Genomic DNA, 23,121 nt, shown 5'->3' on the forward strand with positions numbered 1-23,121 from the left:
AAGAAATGGTTACGGGGGGCCGGGTGTAGTGGCTCACGCTTGTAATCCCAACACTCTGGGAGGCCGAGGCGGGTGGATCATCTGAGGTCAGGAGTTTGAGACCAGCCTGGCCAACATGGTGAAACCCCGTCTCTACTAAAAATACAAAAATTATTCGGGTGTGGTGGCAGGTGCCTGTAATCCCAGCTACTCGGGAGGCTGAGGCAACAGACTCCATCTCAAAAAAAAAAAAAAAAAGAAATGGTTATGGGCTGGGCACAGTGGTGCTCGTGCCTGTAATCCCAACAATTTGGGAGGCTGAGGCGGGAGGATCATTGAGCCCAAGAGTTTGAGATCAGCCTGCGAAACATAGTAAGACCCTGTCTCTACAAAAAAGTAAAAAAACTAGCTGGGTGTGGTGGCACATGCCTAGTCCCAGCTACCTGGGAGGCTGAGGTGGGAGGACTGTTTGAACCCAGGAGATCAAGGGTACAGTAAGCCATGATCAGACCACCGTGCTCTAGCCTGGGTGACACAGTGAAATCCAACATCATTCTTCATGAAGTTCCAATAAGAGGTGGAGTGTGGGCTCAAAGTAATGAAGATTATAAGGCAAGTGAAAAGGTACTTCTAAAGCTAAAGTAATCTGACAACTACTTTTTATTTTTAAAACAGGGTGGGGGTAAGATGACAACAACTATACAAAAATATTAAGTTACTGCCCATGTTTAACAAAAACAAGATTTTCTAGAATACTGAAGCAATGATTTCAAAGTCAACAAAGGCTGCTCTTTGTGAAAACAACATAATAAAAGTTTAAGACAGTGTTAATTAGTTTCTATTCAGCACACACTAGTGAAATACATGCAAAAGTGATCAGTTATCTCAAGTTACTTAATCAGGGATGTCTACTTTGCAGTATAATTTCTTATATTAAATATAGAGGGTTCTGCAATGTTAATGAAGTGGAGTAGTACTATGGGGCTTTAACATCACTGAATGTTCTCCTTAAACCCAGAAAATCAATTAAAATCAATTAAATATTTTACAGTACAGTCAAGTTAGCACTATAATCAAGCCAAAAGCCACCTTTTTTTAAAAAAACAGGGTCTCACTCTGTCGCCCGGGCTGGAGTGCAGTGGTGCAATTAATACTTACTGCAGCCTTCAATCTTCTGGGCTCAAGCCATCCTCCATCTTTTGGGCTCAAGTAGCTAGGACTACAGGCCTGCACTACCATACCTGGCTAATTAAAAAAATTTTTTATAGAGATGAGGTCTCACTATGTTGCTCAGGCTGGTCTGGAACTACTGAGTTCAAGGGATCCTCCCACACTGGCCTCCCAAAGTGCTGGGATTACAGCATGAGCCACCGCGCCAGGCCAGCCAAAAGCCCCCTTTAAGTATGAAGAGGACTTCAAGGTTCAAACACTACTTTTGGCCTAAAATGCAGATCTATAAGCCAGCATGAGGCCCATCCCTGTTTTTAGATACAGAATAAAGCTTAGGTCATTTATCTGGTTGGCAGAATGGCATCTTGTCCAATGGCTGCAACTTGTTTATTAATTGGGCCTGTGAACTTGTAGGCTAAAAACAACTTGGATTAGGAGCTAATAGAAAGTATAGGGCAAAAGATCCTCAGGCGTGGTGGCTCAAGCCTATAATCCCAGAACTTTGGAAGGCCGAGGCAGGTGGATCACTTGAGCTCAGGAGTTTGAGACCAGCCTGGCCAACACGGTGAAACCCTGTCTCTATTAAAAATACAAAAATTAGCTGGGTGTGGTGATGCATGCCTATAATTCCAGCTACTCGGGAGACTGAGGAAGGAGAATTGCTTGAACCCAGGAGGCAGAGGTTGCCATGAGTGTAGGGCAAAAGAGACTGAAGGTGAAAAACAAGAAATGAGTAATGTATGTGGTTTATGATAAGTGAGCAAGAAAGGTGAAAAGAAAGGCCATGGAAAGTGGAACAGCTGTATCAAAAAAGCAAGGGCCAGGCCAGGCATGGTGGCTCATGCCTGTAATCCCAGCACTTTGGGAGGCTGAGGTGGCTGGATCACTTGAGGTCAGGAGTTCGAGACCAGCCTGGCCAACATGGTGAAACCCCAACTCTACTAAAAATACAAAAATTAGCCAGGTGTGGTGGCGGATGCCTGTAATCACAGCTCCTCGGGAGGCTGAGGCTGGAAAATTGCTTGAACCCAGCAGATGGAGGTTGCAGTGAGCCGAGATCACACCACTGCACTCCAGCCTGGGCGAGAGAGTGAGACTCTGTCTCAAAAAAGAAAGCAAAGCAAGGGCCAAAGAGGTGCTACAGTGAAACCATTATAGTAGTACGTAACTACCTAAATACTGAGAAGATTTTGTGTCCTAATGTAAAAAAACAAATAGAGTTATATAAAACAAAAGTTATATATGCTCATAACTAGTCACATACAAAAAAAAAAGAAAGAAAGAAAGAAAGAAAACATCGCATAGCGCCTGGGCACAGCAGCTCACGCCAGTAATCCCAGCACTTTGGGAGGCTGAGGCAGGAAGACTGCTTGTGCTGTCCATGAGTTTGAGACTAGCCTGGGCAACATAGGGAGACCCTGTCTCAATTAAAAAACAAAAAAAAAAGCCCACCCATGTTCCCACCTCAACTTCAGAGGTAACCAATTGTAATAATATTTCAAATTGCTCCTTCAAGCTTGTTGTCTCTGGTTAGTTTTTATACAGTTGAGATAATAAATCTTCAATACATACAATTTAATTTTTTGAATAGGCAATATATTCGCATGGTTTAAAGCCCAAAAAGCATACAGTAATACTCCATCTATTTGGTTCCTTTCCCCTATTCTTCAAAGGATATGATTTTTAAAATTTTTTTGAGAAGGAGTCTTGCTCTGTTGCCCAGGCTGGAGTGCAGTGGTGCCATCTCAGCTCACTGCAACCTCTGCCTCCTGAGTTCAAGTGATTCTCCTGCCTCAGCCTCCCAAGTAGCTGGTACTACAGGTGCCTGCTACTACGCCCTCCTAATTTTTTGTATTTTTAGTAGAGATGGAGTTTCACCATTTTGGCCAGGCTGGTCTCAAACTCCTGACCTTAAGTGTTCTGCCCGTCTCGGCCTCCTAAAATACTGGGATTACAGGCGTGAGCCACCATGCCTGGCCAGTATATAATATGGCTTTCAGATTTTGCCTCATGCAACATAACTCAGATGAAGAGAAATGAGATGCAACCAATGTACTATACTTTCACATTTACAATAACTTGCTTCATAGAGTCACACACTGAAGAAAGTCTTGACATTATTAAACAAACAATGACTGGTGGACTGGTGCAGTGACATGGGCATGGGGACAAATGTGTTAAAAAAAAAAAATGAGCTGGGCGCAGTGGCTCAAGCCTGTAATCCCAGCACTTTGGGAGGCCGAGGTGGGCAGAACACCTGAGGTCAGGAGTTCGAGACCAGCCTGGCCAACTTGGTGAAACCTCATCTCTACTAAAAATGCAAAAATTAGCCAGGCACAGTGGCTCACACCTGTAATCCCAGAACTTTGGGAGGCCAAGGCGGGCGGATCACCTGAGGTTAGAAGTTCAAGACCAGCCTGACCAACATGGTGAAACCCCATCTCTACTAAAAAGTCAAAAGTTAGCTGGGGGTGGTGACAGGTGCCTGTAATCCCAGCTACTTGGGAGGCTGAGGCACAAGAATTGCTTGAACCCAGGAGGCAGAGGTTGCAGTGAGCCAAGGTTGCGCCATTGCACTCCAGCCTGGGCAACAGAGCAAGACTCTGTCTCAAGGGGGGAAAAAAAGACACGCAATATTGTAGCTGGCACAAAGTTGAGGATGTACACAGAGGAAAGGAATGTTTGCCCCAAGGAAGGAAGGGTGAACTTTTTTTTTTTTAAAGGCCACCCTCCAACCCAAAAATAGCAATACAAAAGAAAGAAAGAAAATTCAAATATCTCGTCAGACCCAATCAAAGACCAAGTGCACAGAGACAGGCATATACTATTTATTTGTAAACTCACCTTGCTCAGGGTCTTCCAACAGAACCCCTCTTTTAACCAGCTCTTCTCTTGGCTTTCGCATAGATATTTTCCGTTCTAAAACTAACATTAAATTGGAAAATGGCACTCAGAAATGTGACAGTTGAAAGTCAACCTTACACTTAGCATTCTAATTCTACAGGTAAAAGAATAAAGTAGTGTAAGTTTATATTCTCAGGAAAGAAAATAACTAGCAGACTAACTTCAAATTAAAACTCTTAAATTTCTTTTATAACCTGTGCTGTCAGGAAAGCATCACTTCCAAAAAACTAGCCTTACATAATTGTAACTTAAGAGAAAATTTCATTAGTAAGTTATTTATGGATGAACTTTGTGTGGATGGGCAGAGTAGAAAATAAGCATTTTATTTATGTATGTATTAACTCATTCAGTCATTTTCTTCACCAAGTTCTGATGGAAAGAAGCATCTTAGATTTGCGACAGTTCAGGAACTCCATTCACCACTCAATAGATACTTATATCCCATCAAAATACAAACCTGGGAATGAGGGTATACAATATTAGGTTTAGTAAATGACCATTTTGATGTTTAATTCTAAAAGATTAAACTCTGGCCAGCCACAGTGGCTCATGCTTGTAATCCCAGCACTTTGGGAGGCTGAGGTGGGAGGATCGCTTGAGCCCAGGAGTTCAAGACTAGCCTGGGAAACATAAGGAGACCCCGTCTCTACAAAGAATTTAAAAATTAACTGGGCACAGTAGCTCATGCTTGTACTTCCAGATACTAGGGAGGCTGAGGCAGGAGGATTGCATGAGCCCAGGAGGTTGAATCTGCAGTGAGCTGTGATTGCGCCACTGTACCCTAGCCTGGGCAACAGAGGGAGATCCTGTCTCACCAAAAAAAAAAAAAAAAAAAAAAAGAAAAGAAAAAGGAAAGAATAAAAGATTAAACACCCTCTTCAAATAGAGGACTACAGAAACTTGGGAAGATAAGGAAAAATTAAATACATCTAACATAGAGAATTCTAACTCAGAACACACATTTAACCCTTAATATCTCACCTTCTGAAGTCTCTTTAAATTTATCACTACTTTTTTTTTTCCTCCATTTCCAGGGCTTGAAGATCTTGCCAAAGCCTGAGAACTTGCTCTTCCTTTTGGTAGGAGGTGTTGTGTCTCCTGCTTCCACACTGTCCATGACCATGCCTGGCTCTGTAGTGGGCTGGTCTGCTTCCTCTGTTACATGGAAAGAAGAGAGGGAAGGAAGCAAATGTATTATTTCAGCATAATCTCTAAAATGTCCCTTCCCCTCTCTTCCTGTGGTAGTTGGAAAGGATCGGAGCAACGATAAACAATCATGCAGACAGGGAGACTCCTGGGCATCACATGGACACCAAACATCAAAATCCATTAACAGATAAACTACTAAGGAGAAAAAGGAACCAAACCAAGCTGACATCATTTTAGGACAAAATCTGGTGAAATGATCAGAGCTGGCTCAAAATCTTTTAAAGGCACATGTATACAAAATGTGGATATCTTACCAAATGCATGAGATCTTGCCTTACTGAGGCAGGGAATTCCTGCCTCATTAGTGAGTGACTCATTTTCTCTATTAAACATCGCCCTTTCCCTGCCCTTTTCAGGATATAAATAGTTCAGGGAGAGGTAACACATTGTTAGCACCTTACTTATATCTGCTCATCAAATTATTTTCTCCCTTCACAAAAGGACCCTAGGTATTGGAAAGTGCTCAGGGTTGCGGGGCAGAAGCATTAGAAAGCGGGTACATTAAATTGGAGGGAAATGTTTTCAGAAAGTAGAGGTGAGATTCCAATTTGTTTACCATAGTAGTGCCTTAGAGACAATCATAGGCTGGGCACAGTGGCTCATTTCTGTAATCCCAGCACTGTGGGAGGCTGAGGCAGGCAGATCGCTTAAGCTCAGGAGCTTGAGATCAACCAGGGCATTAAGGTGAAACCCTGTCTCTACAAAGAATACAAAAACAAAAATTAGCTGGGCATGGTGGTGTGCACCTGTAGTCCCAACTACTCAGGAGGCTGAGTTGGGAAGATGGCTTGAGCCTGGGAGGTCAATGCTGCAGGTGGCTGTGATTAAGACACTGCACTCCAGCCTGGGCAACAGAGTGAGAGCCTGTCTCAAACACACACACACACACACACACACCCCATAATATTAAGGATTTGACATAAAACATAACTGACATGATACATGTGCAGAATTGAAATAAAAGGCCATGAACCCCTCATAATGACCACGCATGCAGGGTTTAGTTAGTTAGCTTTAATGGCAGAGAAAGGAGAGCCAAGGCGGGGCCAAGAATTTAAAGAAAGGAAAAAAAAAAAAAAAAAAAAACTAGCAGGAAGGCAACCAAAAAAAAGCAGGAAGGTACACAATGCAGCTTTGCACTCCACCTACTGTTCCAAGGTTCTCTGGAGAAGTCTAGAGAGGAAGAAAAAAAGAGTCATGTGGAAAAACCATCCTGAAATTAAAGTGGAGCCTCTACTTTGTAGAAATACATCAAGGAACAGCATATGATAAGCTAACATGTTGACTGTAAACAATTTCACATCTGAAGCAAGTAACACTTTTGGAGGAGGGTAAAAAGGTCATAATAGTCACTAAAAAATCTTTTTTTAAAAAAATTTATTATTATTATTATTATTTTAGAAACAGGGTCTCACTCTGTTGCCCAGGATGAAGTGCAGTAGTGTAATCACAGCTCACTGCAGCCTCAAATTCCCGATCTCAAATGATCCTCCTGCCTCAGCCTCCTGAGTAGCCAGGACTATAAGCATGTACCATCACTCCTGGCTAATTACAAAAACAATTTTCTTTTGTAGAGATAGGGTCTCACCAAATTGCTCAGGGTGGTCTCAAATGCCTGGTCTCAAGAGATCCTCCCTGCTTGGCCTCCCAAAAGCACTGGGATTAAAGGTGTGTACCACCACACCTGGCCTCTCTCTCTTTTAAAACTAGGTATTTTCAAAAGAGAAAATATACAACCAACAGCATTAAATTTTTAAAAGAAACAACTGCCAAATTCAATCTTTTTTTCATTTGATTGATGGAGGTTTAGGGAAGTTTTTCAATAAAGGTTAGATTTATATAATCGTAATTATCACAGTAAATGCAATGATGACTACTGATGCATTAGTTTGCTATGCCCAGAAGACTTAGGCAAAATAGCATCCTCATTACTGAAGTGCAAAAGATGGAAATGACAAGAGGACAGTGACTCTTCCTAGTTGCATGACTTATACAAGGACATTCTGGGTCTCAATTACTTTAACACTTTATATGAAATACACTAGAATCTGATTATCTATCTATCTATCTATCTGTCTGTCTCTCTATCTATTTATCAAGTTATTATAGAGACAGGGTTTCGTTCTGTTGCCCAGCATGGAGTGCAGTGGCACAATCACAGCTCACTGAGCCTTCAACTCCAGGACTCAAGCAATCCTCTGCCTCAGCCTCCTGAGTAGCTGAGATTACAGGCAAATAGTTGAAATTATGAGAATGTCTCAGATTACAGACACTGGCTATGGCATCTGGCTTCTCTTCTTTTTTAGGTAAAGAAAGACCAGCCTGGGGAACATGAAGAAACCCTGTCTCTTAAAAAAAAAAAAAAATTAGTTGGGCATGGTGCCATGTGCCTAGTCCCAGCTACTTGCGAGGCTGAGGTGGGAAGATCGCTTGAGCTCAGCAGGTCCAGGCTGCAATGAGCTGTGATCGTGCCACTGCACTCCAGCCTGGGTGACAGAGCCATACTGATATAGTTTAGATATGTGTCCCGCTCAAATCTCAGGTTGAATTGTAATCTTCAGTACTGGAAGTGGGGCCTGGTTGGAGGTGACTGGGTCATGGGGGTGGATTTCTCATGAATAGTTTAGCACCATCCATATGGTGCTGCCTTAGCAATAGTGAGTTCGTTCTTGTGAGATCTGGTCGTTTAAAAGTATGTGGCGTCTCCCTCTTTGCTCTCTTGTTCCTGCTCTGGTCACGTGACATGCTTATTCCTGGTTGGTTTTCTGTCATGATTCATGATTGTAAGTTTCCTGAGACCTCCCCAGAAGCAGGGCGGTTGCAAGCATTATGTTTCCTGTACAGCCTACAGAACCACGAGTCAAATAAAGCTCTTTTCTTTATAAATTATCCAGTCCCAGGGTTCTCTTTATAGCAATGCAAGAATGGCTTAATACAGGGACCTTGTCTCAAAAAAAAAAAATAGTTGATACATGAGCAAAATATGTATAAAAAAAAATAAAGCCACTGAATACAAAAAACAAACAGAGCAACATTTTCTTTGCTTCTCATGCAAATGTGCTTGATTTTCACTTTTACAAAACTTTTAGAGGCAGATGTCCTTCTTTCCTCTTACCTCCTGTGTTGGGGTAGAGCCACACCTGGCCCTGACTCAGTTATCTCAAATTCACACATACATATTCATATCCTCATATTCTCCCTCCTTCCTTCCCCTCTTTTTCCTACTCTCCAGGACAAACAGTACATTATTTCCAGACTCCGAAATCTGTCCAAATACTTGGAATCAGCCCAATTGCCTTTTCAAAATACAGAATCTCCAGGAGGTAGGACTTTCAGAATCTGTTTTAAAAAATCTCTCCAGGTCAGCCTAGGGTCCTAAGGTCAGTCAGGTGTGTTAAACCCAATACCAGATTATTATCTGGAAACCTCATGGAGGTTAAGAGACAGAGGCAGACATTCTCTGGCTATAGGCTGCTTCTTTGTTGAAGAAAAATGAACTAGGGGCCAGGCATGGTGACTCATGCCTGTAATCCCAGCACTTTGGGAGGCCGAGGCAGGCAGACCACCTGAGATCAGGAGTTTGAGACCAGCCTAGCCAACATGGTGAAACCTCGTCTCTACTAAAAATATAAAAATTAGCTGGGTGTGGTGGTACATGCCTATAATCCCAGCTACTCGGGAGGCTGAGGCAGGAGAATCTTGAACTTGGGAGGCGGAGGTTGCAGTGAGCCAAGATCACATCACTGCACTCCAGCCTGGGTGAAAGCAAAACTCCGTCTCAAAAAAAAAAAAAAAAAAAAGAAAAGAAAAAGAAAAAGAAAAATGAGGCCAGATGCGGTGGCTCATGCCTGTAATCCCAACACTTTGGGAGGCCGAGACAGGTGGATCACTTGAGGGCAGGAGGTTGAGACCAGCCTGGCCAACATGAGGAAACCCTGTCTCTATTAAAAATACAAAAAAAAAAAAAAAAATTAGCTGAGTATGGTGGCAGGCACCTATAATCCCAGCTACTTGGGAGGCTGAGGCAGGAGAATGGCTTGAACCCAGGAGGTGGAGGTTACAGTGAGCTGAGCTGGTCTCAAACTGCTGGGTTCAAGTGGTCCTTCCACCTCAGTCTCCCAACGTGGTAGGATAATTGGAGTGTTTAGGCCATTTATATTTAATGCTTTTCCTATATATCTCAAATATGGTCCAAGTTACAAATAAACAACAGAAGCTTACAGTTGTTTCTTTCCAAATTTATAATACATTATCTCCAATTATGTGTAATTGTAAAGTGTATTGTGCAATTGTTGGGTATGGTGTTCTAAATATGCCAATTAGGTCAAGGTGGTTAATCATATACAAATCATTAAGATCCCTTCTGATTTGTTGTCTGCTTGCTCTATCAGTAACTGAGAGAGGTATGTTAACATCTCTAATTATGAAAGTGATGGCCGGGCGCGGCGGCTCACACCTGTAATCCCAGCACTTTGGGAGGCCGAGGTGGGCGGATCACGAGGTCAGGAGATCGAGACCATGGTGAAACCCCATCTCTACTAAAAATACAAAAAATTAGCCGGGCGCAGTGGCGGGCTCCTATAGTCCCAGCTACTAGGGAGGCTGAGGCAGGAGAATGGCGTGAACCCGGGAGGCGGAGCTTGCAGAGAGCCGAGATCACGCCACTGTACTCCAGCCTGGGCGACAGAGCAAGACTCCGTCTCAAAAAAAAAAAAAAAAAAAAAAAGACAAAGTGATTTCTCTCTTAGTTCTATTAATTTTTGCTTTATATACTTTGAAGCTGTTATGAGGTATATACAAATTTAGAGTTATTATATCTTCCTTTTGAATGGACTCTTATCTTTGTGGGTTCAATCAATCCTCTGGCCTCAGTCTCCAGAGCAGCTGGGATTAAAAGCGTGTGCCACTACACCTGGCTAATTAAAAAAAATTTTTTTTTAATAGAGACAAGGTCTTGCTATCTTGCCCAGGCTGGTCTCAAACCCCTGAGCTCAAGGTATCCTCCCACCTTGGCCTTCCAAAGTGCTGAGATTATGGGTGTGTGCCACCGTGCCTGGCCGTGTTCCATGTATTCTTTTCCTGCCTGAATTACATCCAGGGTCCTCTTCTTTTGGTCCTGATCCAGTAGCAACTTTTATGCTTTGTCCACAGCTTCAAAAGCCTTTTGTGCTCTGTCAGCATCATGATTTTTGTCAGGACGCACCAATGTGGATAACTGCTGAAACCTCTTTTTTTAATTTCTTCATCTGTAACTTCAGGATCTAACTGAAGAACCTCAAATGGGTTCAAATTGAAGTAAGAGGAACTAGGACGGGTCCGTCTTTCAATCTGATTTTTGGATGTTAGAACCGAGTCTCTCTTCTCTATTTGTTTCACCTCACTGTAGAAGGTCAGAAATGCATCCACTGTGCTGCCTCTGCTGCCCAAGTCCCACTCTCTCGTGAAGCCGCCATTTCCCCAGCCCAGCCACCACCTATGTACTATATACTTATAAAAATGGCAGGCAACTGCAGCTACAGACCTCAATCTATGGTACGCATCACATCAGGCAATTCAACTTTTCCTTGTGTTTTTTCTTTTTTTCGTTTTCAACTTTTTCTTATAATGTCATGACTCTTCTCTGCTTCTTAAGAGCAATTCCAGTATCATTAGTGGCACGTGCTATAAGTCCTGTGGTGTTATTCAAGATTTATGATATTGCACTAAGCTATGAAGAACTGCTCACTAGAAAATTAGCATCATACAGCATTTTAAGTGGATACTGGCAATACTTGAGCTCACTTCAATAGTAATAGGAGGTGGCTATGAAATTACAGCAGTACAGTATATGCTACAGTTAATTTATTTTTATTTTTATTTATTTATTTTTTTGAGACAGTTTCATTCTTGTTGCCCAGGCTGGAGTGCAATGGCGTGATCTCGGCTCACCACAACCTCTGCCTCCTGGGTTCAAGCGATTCTCCTGCCTCAGCCTCCCAAGTAGCCGGGATTACAGGTACGCACAACCACACCCGGCTAACTTTTGTATTTTTAGTAGAGACAGGGTTTCGCCATGTTGGCTAGGCTGGTCTTGAGCTCCTGACCTCAAGTGATCCACCCACCTTGGCCTTCCAAAGTGCTGGGATTACAGGCGTGAACCACTGTGCCCAGACTTATTTTTATTTTTATTATTTGTTTGTATTTTTTATTTTTTGAGATGGAGTCTCACTGTCTCCCAGGCTGGAGTGCAGTGGTGTGATCTTGGCTCACTGCAACCTCTGCCTCCCAGGTTCAAGTGATTCTTCTGCCTTAGCCTCCTGAGTAGCTGGGACTATAGGCGTGTACCACCACGCCCAGCTAATTTTAGTAGAGATGAGGTTTCAACATGTTGGCCAGGCTGGTCTTGAACTCCAGATCTAAAGTGATCTACCCACCTTGGCTTCCCAGAGTGCTGGGATTACAGGCATGAGCCATTGTGCCCAGCCTCTTTTTAAAATTTTTGAGACAGCATCTCACTCTTGCCCAGGCTAGAGTGCAGTGGTGAGATGAGAGCTCACTGCAGCCTCCAACTCCTGGGGGGATCAAGCGATCCTCCCACCTCAGCTGTCTGAGTAGCTGGGACAACAGGCATGTGCTACCACACCTGGCTAATTTTTTAATTTTTTGTAGAGATGGGGTCTCACTATGTCACCCAGGTCGACCTTGAACTCCTGGCCTCAAGTAATCCTCTTGCCTCAGATTCCCAAAATGCTGGGATTACAGGCAAAAGCCACCACATCTGGCCTGCTTGTGAGTTTTTTTTTTCAAATTGTTGTAAATCTCCAAATAATTTGTCAATACATTTATTGAAAAACATCCACACATAAGAACCCACACAGGTGAAACCTGTGTTGTTTAAAGGTCAACTGTAATCTGGATTCTAAGAGTTCTTTTAAGTATATTCTCCTAGTTTGCCACAAGTAAAATATTGTGCTAAAGGAGCTAGAAACCAAATTTAATGAAGATCTAAATATGCCAGGTAAAAGTGTTTTAGCTGTATAATAAAGAGTTTTGAAGAATGCATAAATTTGCCAGGCATGGTGGCTCATGCTTTTAATCCTAGCACTCTGGGAGGTCGAGGTGGTGGGGATCACTTGAGCCCAGGAGTTTAAGATCAGCCTGAGCAACATAGGGAGACCCTGCCTCTACAAAAAAAAAAAAAAAAATCAGCCAATTGTGGTGCTTGCCTATAGTCTTAGCTACTTGGGAGGCTGGGGCAGGAGGATCCTTTGATCTGAGGAGGTTGAGGCTGTAGTGAGCTGTGATCGTGCCACTGCACTCCAGCCTGGGCAACAAGTGAGACCCTGTCTCAAAAAAAAAAATTAATGCATAAGTGCTTCATAGCAGTGGCTGATTAGATCTAATTAAGCCATTTATCTCTAAAACTGCTACAATAACACTGGGCAGGGCACAGTGATGCGCACCTGTTGTCCCAGTTACTCAGGAGGCTGAGGCAGGAGGATTGCTTGAGTCTAGGAGTTGAGGCTGTATTGTGATATGTATCACTGCACCTGTGAATAGCCACTGCACTCCAGCCTGGGCAACACAGCAATACCCTGTATCTAAAATTAAAAAAAAAAAAAATCCTGCTACAATAGTTCAAGCTTCAAGCTTCTTAGTATGAATTTCTGTTTGACAGGAGGATTCAATTGCAATGCTTAGAAACTGCAATAGAAACAAAGAGAAACTGACAGATGAATACATTACAGAACAAAGAGTAGGCTGGATGCAGTTGCTCATGCCTGTAATCCCAACACATTGGAAGGCCAGGTGGGTGGATTGCTTAAACCCAGGAGTTCAAGACCAGCCTGGGCAACATACTGAGACATCATCTCTACAAAAATACAAAAATTAGGCTGGGTGCGGTGGCTCATGCCTATAATCCCAGCATTTTGGGAGGCCGAGGTGGGCGGGTCACTTGAGGTCAGGAGTTGGAGACCAGAATGGCCAACATGAAACCCTGTTTCTACTAAAAATACAAAAAAAAAAAAAAAAAAAAAAAAAAAAAAATTAGCTGGGCGTGTTGGTACATGCCTGTAGTTCCAGCTACTGGGGAGGCTGAGGCATGAAAATCTCTTGAACCCGAGAGGCAGAGGCTGCAGTGAGCTGAGACCGCTCCACTGCACTCCAGCATGGGCCACAGAGCAAGACTCTCTCTCAAAAACAAAACAAAACAAAAACCACACACACACACAACAATTGGCTGGGCGTGGTGGCATGCACCTGCAGTCCCAGCTACTAGGTAGGCTAAGGTGAGGGAACTGCTTAAGCTCAGGTGGTTGAGGCTGCAGTGAGCTGTGATCATACCACTGTACTACAACCTGGGTGACAGAGGGAGAACCTGCCTCAAAACAAACAAACAAACAACAAAAACAAAAACAAAAACAAAAAATATACTCACGTATCCAGAAATCATCACTGTTTTTTAAAAAATTATATAAGTACACCCATTGTTTTATACTAATAAAGGACTAAGAAAGATGAGCCTGAAACTGTTCATATGCCAATTCTGCACATAAATCTTTGTTCTCAGCATCTCTGATTTTATAAAATGCTCCCTCTAATTTCCAATTTGACAGAGGCATGCAGTCACATTTGGATATACCATTGTTTCTGTTTAAACTAGTTATGGCATTTTAAATGGCCTATGGCCCCATTCTGTTTTCTATGAGTGAAAAAAAAAAAAAGGTAGTTTTCCTTTGTTTGCCAGAAATCAGGGTGTAGGATGCTGGGTACAGTTTTATAATTGTGTGTTCCAAAGAAAACACCTTTTTCTTTGAGTCATGTAGCTACAGGCCATTAGGAAAGCATGTCACAGAGTTGACAGTCTTGGTGTTTTTTGGAGGGGGTGGAGGCTGGGAGTGGAAGATAACTAATCAAATTACAGTTTGGAGTTTCCTGTTTGAGTAGTACCCTGAAACCAGGCCTGGTATTTAAACTACTTACTCCCTCATTCAAGTTGTAGCACCTCACATATCATAGGCTTGTTTCTTACATCATGAATTATGCAGAGTTCTAGTAGTTTCTTCAACCACCATATTTTTCCTAGTAAATATTTAATTGACGTTTTTAAGTGCAAGTGTAGTTGTTTCATATGAATTTCAGGGGTGATTTTTTTTTTTTTTTAATACAGAGTGTCACTCTGTCGCCCTGGCTGGAGGGCAATGGCGCGATCTCAGCTCACTGCAACCCCTGCCTCCTGGGTTCAAGGGATTCTCCTGTCTCAGTCTCCCAAGTAGCTGGGATTACAGGTGCCCACCACCACGCCTGGCTAACTTTTGTATTTTTAGTAGAGACGGGTTTTCACCATGTTGGCCAGGCTGGTCTCAAACTCCTGACCTCAGGTGATCCACCCATTTCGGCCTCCCAAATTGCTGGGATTACAGGTGTGAGCCACAGCACTGGGCCACTGGCTGTGATTTTTAAATAAATGTATGATATTTATAAAAACCACTTAGCACCTTTCATCTTCGGATAAAGTATTCATTAACTATTTGCTATAGATACATATTATACCTGCATAACTTGATGGAGATATGAGATAAAACAGGATTAAACAATATGCCCTAGGTCAAAGATAATGTTAATTTTAGAATTAGATTTACAACCAAGTATTTATTTTATTATACATATATATTTTTATTTTTTGGATATGGGGTATGTTACCCAGGCTAGAGTACAGTGGCTATTAACAGGCGCGATCATGGCACACTGCAGCCTCAAACTCCTGGTCTCAAGCAATCCTGCTGCTTCAGCCTCTCAAGTCACTGGGGCTCTAGGGGTGCACCACTGCACCTGGCACAGCCAGTTTTTGTTGTTGTTGTTTTGTTTTGAGACAGTGTCTCACTCTTTCACCCAGCCTGGAATACAATGGCATGATCATAACTGACTGCAATCTTGGACTCCTGGGCTCAAGCAATCTTCCTGCCTCAGCCTCTGAGAAGTTAGAACTACAGGTGCAGACCACCTTATCTGGCTAATTTTTTTAGTAGAGATCAGGTTTCGCTATGTTGCCCAGGCTGGTCTCAAACTCCTGGCTTCAAGCAATCCACCTGCCTCTGCCTCTCAAAGTGTGTGAGCTACCATGCCTTGTCCCCCCACCCCCGCCCCCCGATTTACTTGACTTGGTAATAAGTAACAAAGTTATTGGATCTGTATGAACTCTCTGTATGTTTTACACCTTATCAGGTTTTTGTTTTTTTTTTTTTTTTTTTGAGACGGAGTCTCGCTCTGTCGCCCAGGCTGGAGTGCGGTGGCGCGATCTCGGCTCACTGCAAGCTCCGCCTCCCGGGTTCACGCCATTCTCCTGCCTCAGCCTCCCGAGTAGCTGGGACTACAGGCGCCTACCACCACGCCCAGCTAATTTTTTTTTTTTTTAAGTAGAGATGGGGTTTCACTGTGCTAGCCAGGATGGTCTCGATCTCCTGACCTCATGATCCGGCCTCCTCGGCCTCCCACAGTGCTGGAATTACAGGCATAAGACACAGCGCCCGGACACCTTATCAGGTTTCCTTTCCTTTCCTTTTTCCTTTCCTCTTTCCTTTCCCCTTTCCTTTCCTCTTTCCTTTCCCCTTTCCTTTCCTCTTTCCTTTCCCCTTTCCTTTCCTTTTTTTTTGAAACAAAGTCTTGCTCTGTCACCCAGGCTGGAGTGCAATGGTGTGATCACCTGAGGTCAGGAGTTCCAGCCAGCCTGGCCAACAGTGATCCGTCTGCTTCGACCTCCCAAAGTGCTAGGATTACAGGATTACGTGCCCAGCCTATTTGTCCAAAATTTTAATGTATGATTTTATTCAACAAGGTATACATACTTCACTGTGAAGAAGTACCAAATATCTTCATAATATAATGGTTTAGTCTGTTTTTAAGCCCACCTAGCTGGAAACAGATTTGCTATAAACAGCCTTTTCACAGTATCAGAACATTGTAAATGTAGAACATTCATTTATGGTATTTACACTACTGTACTTATTCATTTTTGCCTTCTAAAAGAGGATTATTATTGGCTTTAAACAACTGTTTCAGAAAACTTCGGCAAAATTACAGAAAATAAACCTGCCACTAATGAACAAAGCAGGCTTTGTATAGAGAAGGCCCGCAACTTCCTGTGGAAATATTGCATAGATCTGACCCTTGGGAATCAGAAAGAACTCAGTAAAGCAGTCAGGAGAAGATAGTCAGGTGGAAGGTCTCTCTCTGAACTTGCAGGTACAGTTATGTCTGAGATTCTACCTCTGGAAAAATATAGTTTTCTGCCTATGATTGTATCAAGAAGTGAAGTTGCTTTACCACTGGCAACTTAATGTGCACACTGTTCTGACAAAAAATTCCAGGTTAAGGGTATGTTTTTATAGTGAAGGGCCAGAATATAAGCTATTCACTCATGGAAAAAAAACTTCAAACTTTCCAAAGTTTACTTGCAAGTAGAAAGACGAAACACATAGCCAGGCATGCTGATGGGCACCTGTAATGCCAGCTACTTGGGAGGCTGAGGCAGGAGAATCACCTGAATCCAGGAGGCAGAGGTTGTAGTAAGCCAAGATCGTGCCACTGCACTCCAGCCTGGGCAACAGAGTAAGACTGTCTCAAAAAAAAAGAAAAAAGAAAGAGGAAATACATATGTAGGTTGTGATAATAGGTCTATTAGTCCATTCTTGCATTGCTATAAAGAATTACCTGAGGCCAGGTACAGTGGCTCACACCTGTAATCCCAGCACTTTGGGAGGCCAAGGCAGGAGGATCACCTGAGGTCAGGAGTTCAAGACCAGCCTGGTCAATATGGCGAAACCCCGTCTCTACCAAAAATACAAAAAGTAGCCAGGCTTGGTGGCACGCGCCTGTAGTCCCAGCTACTCAGGAGGCCAAGGCAGGAGAATTACTTTGAACCCAGGAGGTAGAGGTTGCAGTGAGCTGAGATCGCACCACTGGACTCCAGCCTGGGCAACAAAGTGAGACTCTATCTATCTAAATAAATAAATAAATAAATAAATAAAAAGAAATACCTGAGACTGGGTAATTTATAAAGAAAAGAGGCTTAATTGGCTCATGTTTCTGCAGTCTGTATAGGAAGAATGATGCTAGTATCTGCCTGGCTTCAGGGGAAGCTGCAGGAACTTACAATCATGGTGGTAGATGAAGGGGGAGTAGACACGTCACATGGCCCAGAACAGGAGCAAGAAAGCAAGGGGGCAGGTGCCACACACTTTTCTTTTTTTTTGAGATGGAGCCTCACTCTGTTGCCCAGGCTGGAGTACAGTGGCGCAATCTTGGCTCATGACAACCTCCGCCTCCAGGGTTCAAGGGATTCTCCTGCCTCAGCCTCCCGAGTAGCTGGGACTACAGGCACATGCCACCATGCCCGGCTAATTTTTGTAGTTTTAGTAGAGACAGGGTTTCACCATGTTGGCCAGGCTGGTCTCGAACTCCCGACCTCATGATCCACCTGCCTCGGCCTCCCAAAGTGCTGGGATTACAGGCATGAGCCACTGCACCCAGCCTCCACACACTTTTAAATGACCAGATCTCATGAGAACTTACTATCTTGAGGACAGTACTAAGTGGATGGTGTTAAACCATTCGTGAGAAATCCACCCCAATCACCTCCCACCAGGTCCCACTTCCAACATTGGGGATTACAATTTAACATGAGATCTGGTTGGGGACCTAGATCCAAACCTTATTAATAGCCTATTTAGAAAATCCAGGGCCGGGCGCGGTGGCTCACGCCTGTAATCCCAGCACTTTGGGAGGCCGAGGCGGGCGGATCACGAGGTCAGGAGATCGAGACCATCCTGGCTAACACGGTGAAACCCCGTCTCTACTAAAAATACAAAAAAATTAGCCGGGCGTGGTAGCGGGCGCCTGTAGTCCCAGCTACTCGGGAGGCTGAGGCAGGAGAATGGCGTGAACCCGGGAGGCGGAGCTTGCAGTGAGCCGAGATCGCGCCACTGCACTCCAGCCTGGGCGACAGAGCGAGACTCCGTCTCAAAAAAAAAAAAAAAAAAAAAAAAAAAGAAAATCCACTGGAGCAGAGAGAGGGATCAATAAGTTTTGGTTGGTAGTCCAAATTTGATAATAACAGAGAATCTTTTAAGGAGTTTATGACAGACCCCTATATTGCCACCTCCTCCTGAACACTGGATTACATGAGGAAAGTATGCCTGTTTCTTCTTTTTTAAAAGAAAGCATTTACTGTTAGATAAACAGCAGACAGGTATGAGAAATGTCTTTATAATTCTGATAACCAAATACTACTAAGCCTTTTTCTCCAAAATCTCATGAAGTACTTTATTTTAAATTAACCTATCTATTATTTACTCCTGTTTTATTGTTGTTATGTAGCTATGCTAAATTTTATTCATCCTGCAATCTTTTTAGGATTTTGCCTCTAAGTGATAATATATTTCTTTTCCTTTCTTTTTTGTTTTTCAAACACAGTCTCGCTCTGTTGGCCAGGCTGCAGTGCAGTGACATGATCATGGCTCACTGCAGCCTCAACCTCCTGGGCTCAAGTGATCCTCCCATCTCAGCCTCCTGAACAGCTGGGACTGCAGGTGTGCACCACCACGCCTGGCTAATTGTTACATTTTTTTTGTAGAGATGGGGGATGATATATTTCCAAATCACGTTCCCCAAAACTGCTTCCAGTATCATAAGGGTGAGAACCCCATAACTCCAAGTTTCAGAGAAAATAAATCAAATGGTTATGGAAAAGGAATGTAGGAAAGAGAACATACAGTATCTTTTATAGCAATATATTATTATGCAAAAGAAAAGTGGGGGGAAAGTTAATTAGTGAATTAGGGTAAATGAAGGGGCAAAAAGGAAAAAAAAAAGAGAGGTAAAATGGAAAGACAGAGAAGGAAAGTTCCAAGCCAAATGGTTGGAAAGAATTTATTAAAAATCTTTGGCCCTTCTAATTAGAATTAGGAAGGGCTGGGTGCAGTGACTTATGTTTGTAATCCTAGCACTTTGGGAGGCCAAAGTGGGAGGATCGCGTGAGCCCAGGAGTTCAAGACCAGCCTGGGCAACATAGCGAGACTCTGTCTTAAAAAAGAATAATTAAATATGGCCAGGTGAGGTGGCTCACGCCTGTAATCCCAGCACTTTGGGGGGCCGAGGCAGGTGGATCATGAGGTCAGGAGTTCAGGACCAGCCTGGCCAAGATGGTGAAACCCCGTCTCTACCTAAAATACAAAAATTAGTCAGGCATGCTGGCAGGCGCCTATAATCCCAGCTACTCAGGAGGCTGAGGCAGAGAATTGCTTGAACCCGGGAGGTGGAGGTTGCAGTGAGCTGAAATCGTGCCACTGCACTCCGCCTGGGCAACAGAGAAAGACTCTGCCTCAAAAAAATAAAATAAATAAATAAATAGTTAAATAATATAAAAATGGGAGGCTGGGTGCAGTGGCTCACACCTGTAATCCCAGCACTTTGGGATGTGGAGGCAAGTGGATCACGAGGTCAGGAGATCGAGACCATCCTGGCTAACACGGTGAAACCCCGTCTCTACTAAAAATACAAAAAAAAAAAAAAATTAGCTGGGCGCGGTGGCAGGCGCCTGTAGTCCCAGCTACTTGGGAGGCTGAGGCAGGAGAATGGCGTGAACCCGGGAGGCGGAGCTTGCAGTGAGCCAAGATCGCGCCACTGCACTCCAGCCTGGCCAACACAGCAAGACTCTGTCTCAAAAAATAATAATAAAAAAATAAAATAAATAAATAATATAAAAATGGGAAAGACCAAATGATCTGAAGAGACATTTCTCAAAAGAAGACATAAAAATGCCCAAATAGGCCAAGGGCTGTGGCTTATGCCTGTAGTCCCAGTACTTTGGGAGGCTGAAGTGGACGGATCACAAGGTCAGGAGATCAAGACCATCCTGGCCAACATGGTGAAACCCCGTCTGTATTAAAAATACAAAAATTAGCTGGGCATGGTGGCACGTGCCTGTAATCCCAGCTACTTGGGAGGCTGGGGCAGGAGAATAGCCTTAACCAGGGAATCGGAGGTTGCAGTGAGCCAAGACTGCTCACGCCACTGCATTCCAGCCTGGCGACAGAGCAAGACTCTGTCTCAAAAAAAAAAAAAAAAAAAAAGCCAAATATATTTTTTTAAATGCTCAACATAACAAATCATCAGGTGAATGCAAATCAAAACCACAATGAGGTATCATCTCACCCCAGTTAGGAGGCTATTATCAAAAAGACAAAAAGTAGCCAGTGCTGGTGAGGGTACAGAGTAAAGGGAACACTATACACTGTCGGTGGGAATATAAACTAGTATAGCCACTATGGGGAACAGTATGGAGGGTCCTCAAAAAAAAAAAAACTACAAATAGTGCTACCATATGATCCAGCAATATCATTACTGGGAATATATCCAAAGGAAAGGAAATCATTATACTGAAGAGATATCTGCACTTCCATGTTTACTGTAGTACTACTCAACAACAGCCAAGATATGGAATCAACCTAGGTGTTCAACAACAGATGAATGGATAAAGAAAATGTGGTATAAATACAAAATGGAATACTATTTAGCCATAAAAAAGAATGAGCCAGGTGTACTAGCTCACAACTGTAATCCCAACACTTTGGGAGGCTGAGGCAGGAAGATCACTTGAGTCCAGGTCCAGGAGTTTGAGACCAGCCAGGGAAACAGAGTGAGACCTGGTTTCTTCAAAAAATAAAAAAAACTAGCCAGGTGTGGTGGCATGTGCCTGTAGTCCCAGCTACTTAGGAGGCTGAGGGGGGAGGATCGCTTGAATCTAGGAGGCTGAAGCTGCAGTGAGCTGTGATTGTGTCACTGTACTCCAGCCTGGGTGACAGAGTGGGATTCTGTCTCAAGAAAAAAAAGAAAGAATTAGCTGGGTGTGACGGTGTGCACCCGTAGTCCCAGCTACTCGGGAGGCTGAGGCAGGAGAATTGCTTGAACCTGGGAGGTGGAGGTTGCAGTGAGCCGAGATCGCGCCACTGCACTCCAGCTTGGGTGACAGAGTTGAGACGAACGAACGAAAGAAAGAAAGAAAGAAGAGAGAGAGAGAGAGAGAGAAAGAAAGAAAGAAAGAAAGAAAGAAAGAAAGAAAGAAAGAAAGACAATGAAATCCTGTCATTCTCAGCAACATGGATGGAACTAAGGACATTATTTTAAGTTAAATAAGCTAGGAACAGGAAGTTTAACACCACATGTTCTCACTCATACATAGAAGCTAAAAAAAGTTGATCTCATAGGAGTAAAAAGTACAACAGAGGCTACTAGAGGCTGGGAGAGATAATGGGAAGGGATGGGTAGGGAAAGATTTGTTAAAGAATACAAAATTACAGCTAGATAAGAGGAAAAAGTTCTAGTGTTCTATGCCACTGCAGAATGACTATAGTTAACAATAATATGTAGTTTCAAATAGCTGAGGAGGATTTCAACCTTCCCAATATAAATAAATACATGTTGGAGATGATGAATATGCTAATTACCCTAATCTAATCACATCATACATATGGAAATATCCACTATGTAGCTCATGAACAGGTACAATTATTTTCAATTAAAAAAAATTTTTGCCAGGCACAGTGGCTCACACTTGTAATCCCAGCACTTTGGGAAGCCAAGGCAGGCGGATCACTTGAGGTCAGGAGTTTGAAAGCAACCTGGCCAACATGGCGAAACCCCGTCTCTACAAAAATACAAAAATTAGCCAGGCTTAGTGGTGGGCACCTGTAGTCCCAGCTACTCGGGAGGATGAGACAGGAGAATCACTTGAACCTGGAAAGCAGAAGTTGCAGTGAGTCGAAATCACGCCACTGCACTCCAACCTGGGTGACAGAGTGAGACTTCATCTCAAAAAAAAGTAAATAAATAAATACACAAACAAACAAACAAATAAAAACTTTTTTTTTTTTTTTTTGAGACAGAGTCTCGCTCTGTCGCCAGGCTGGAGTGCAGTGGCACGATCTCGGCTCACTGCATCCTCCGCCTCCTTGTTTCAAGCGATTCTCCTGTCTCAGCCTCCTGAGTAGCTGGGACTACAGGCATGTGCCACCATGCTCAGCTAATTTTTGTATTTTTAGTAGAGACAGGGTTTCACCATGTTGGCCAGGGTTGTCTCATCTCTTGACCTTGTGATTCACCCGCCTTGGCCTCCCAAAGTGCTGGGATTACAGGCATGAGACACTGCGCCCAGCCAAAAAAATACATTTTAAAAATAAAAAATAAATTGAAAAAATTCTTCGGTCTTGTGCCTAATTTAAGGATATGTGATAATTAGCTAGTTGTTTTAATATGACACATAGTAAAGAATTTTGGTGAGCAAAAAAACAGTTTTTATGTTCATTAAGAACTACAAAGTAGGATTTGAAAGTTTGTGTTTCTTTTTCTTGAGACAGTGTCTCCCTCTGACACCCAGGCTGGAGTGCAGAGGTACAATCATGAGTCACTGCAGCCTCAACCTACCAGGCTCAAGTGATCCTCCCACCTAAGCTTCCCAAGTAGCTGGGACTACAGATGAGTACCACCACAGTGGCTAAATTTTTATTTTTGTAGAAACGGTGTTGCCCTATGTTGCCCAGGCTGATCCCAAATTCCTGGACTCAAGTGATCCTCCTGCGTCAGCCTCCCAAAGTGCTGGGATTATAGGCACGAACCAATGCACTCTGCCCTGATTGCAATGTTTTATCTAGATAAATCTACATGCTTCTCCTATGAACGTATATTATTTAATTTTTTTCAATGAACTGATGAGAACTTATTTCCTTGAATGGATACCACAGCATAGATTCCTAATGCACATTCAAATACTCAGTTCACCAGTTGTTAGAAAGATCCTACAGTAGAAACTCTGGTTGGATATGG

At 43.1% G+C, this 23,121-nt stretch overlaps 1 protein-coding gene across 14 annotated transcripts in view; it reads right to left on the reverse strand.

Annotated features, from left to right (window-relative positions):
• Positions 1-23,121, reverse strand: part of PHACTR4 (phosphatase and actin regulator 4) — a 132,789-nt gene that overhangs the window by 36,070 nt on the left and 73,598 nt on the right. For 7 of the 14 annotated variants that reach the window (XR_010154670.1, XM_513255.9, XM_009451929.5 and 4 more), the window contains 2 exons: positions 5,035-5,208; positions 3,994-4,074 (listed from right to left, as the gene is read on the reverse strand). Coding sequence is in view for 13 of the 14 variants with exons in the window: in XM_513255.9 (XP_513255.3) it covers positions 3,994-4,074; positions 5,035-5,208 (255 nt within the window). In the remaining variant the exon portion in view is untranslated. Of the gene's footprint in view, positions 1-3,993; positions 4,075-5,034; positions 5,209-5,818; positions 5,961-6,407; positions 6,436-23,121 lie in introns of all 14 variants that reach the window. The other 7 variants (XM_063803974.1, XM_063803985.1, XM_054664727.2 and 4 more) reach the window with 5 other exon arrangements.

This window comes from Pan troglodytes, chromosome 1 (assembly GCF_028858775.2).
Source record: "Pan troglodytes isolate AG18354 chromosome 1, NHGRI_mPanTro3-v2.0_pri, whole genome shotgun sequence".
In the NCBI taxonomy this organism is placed as follows: Eukaryota; Metazoa; Chordata; class Mammalia; order Primates; family Hominidae; genus Pan; species Pan troglodytes.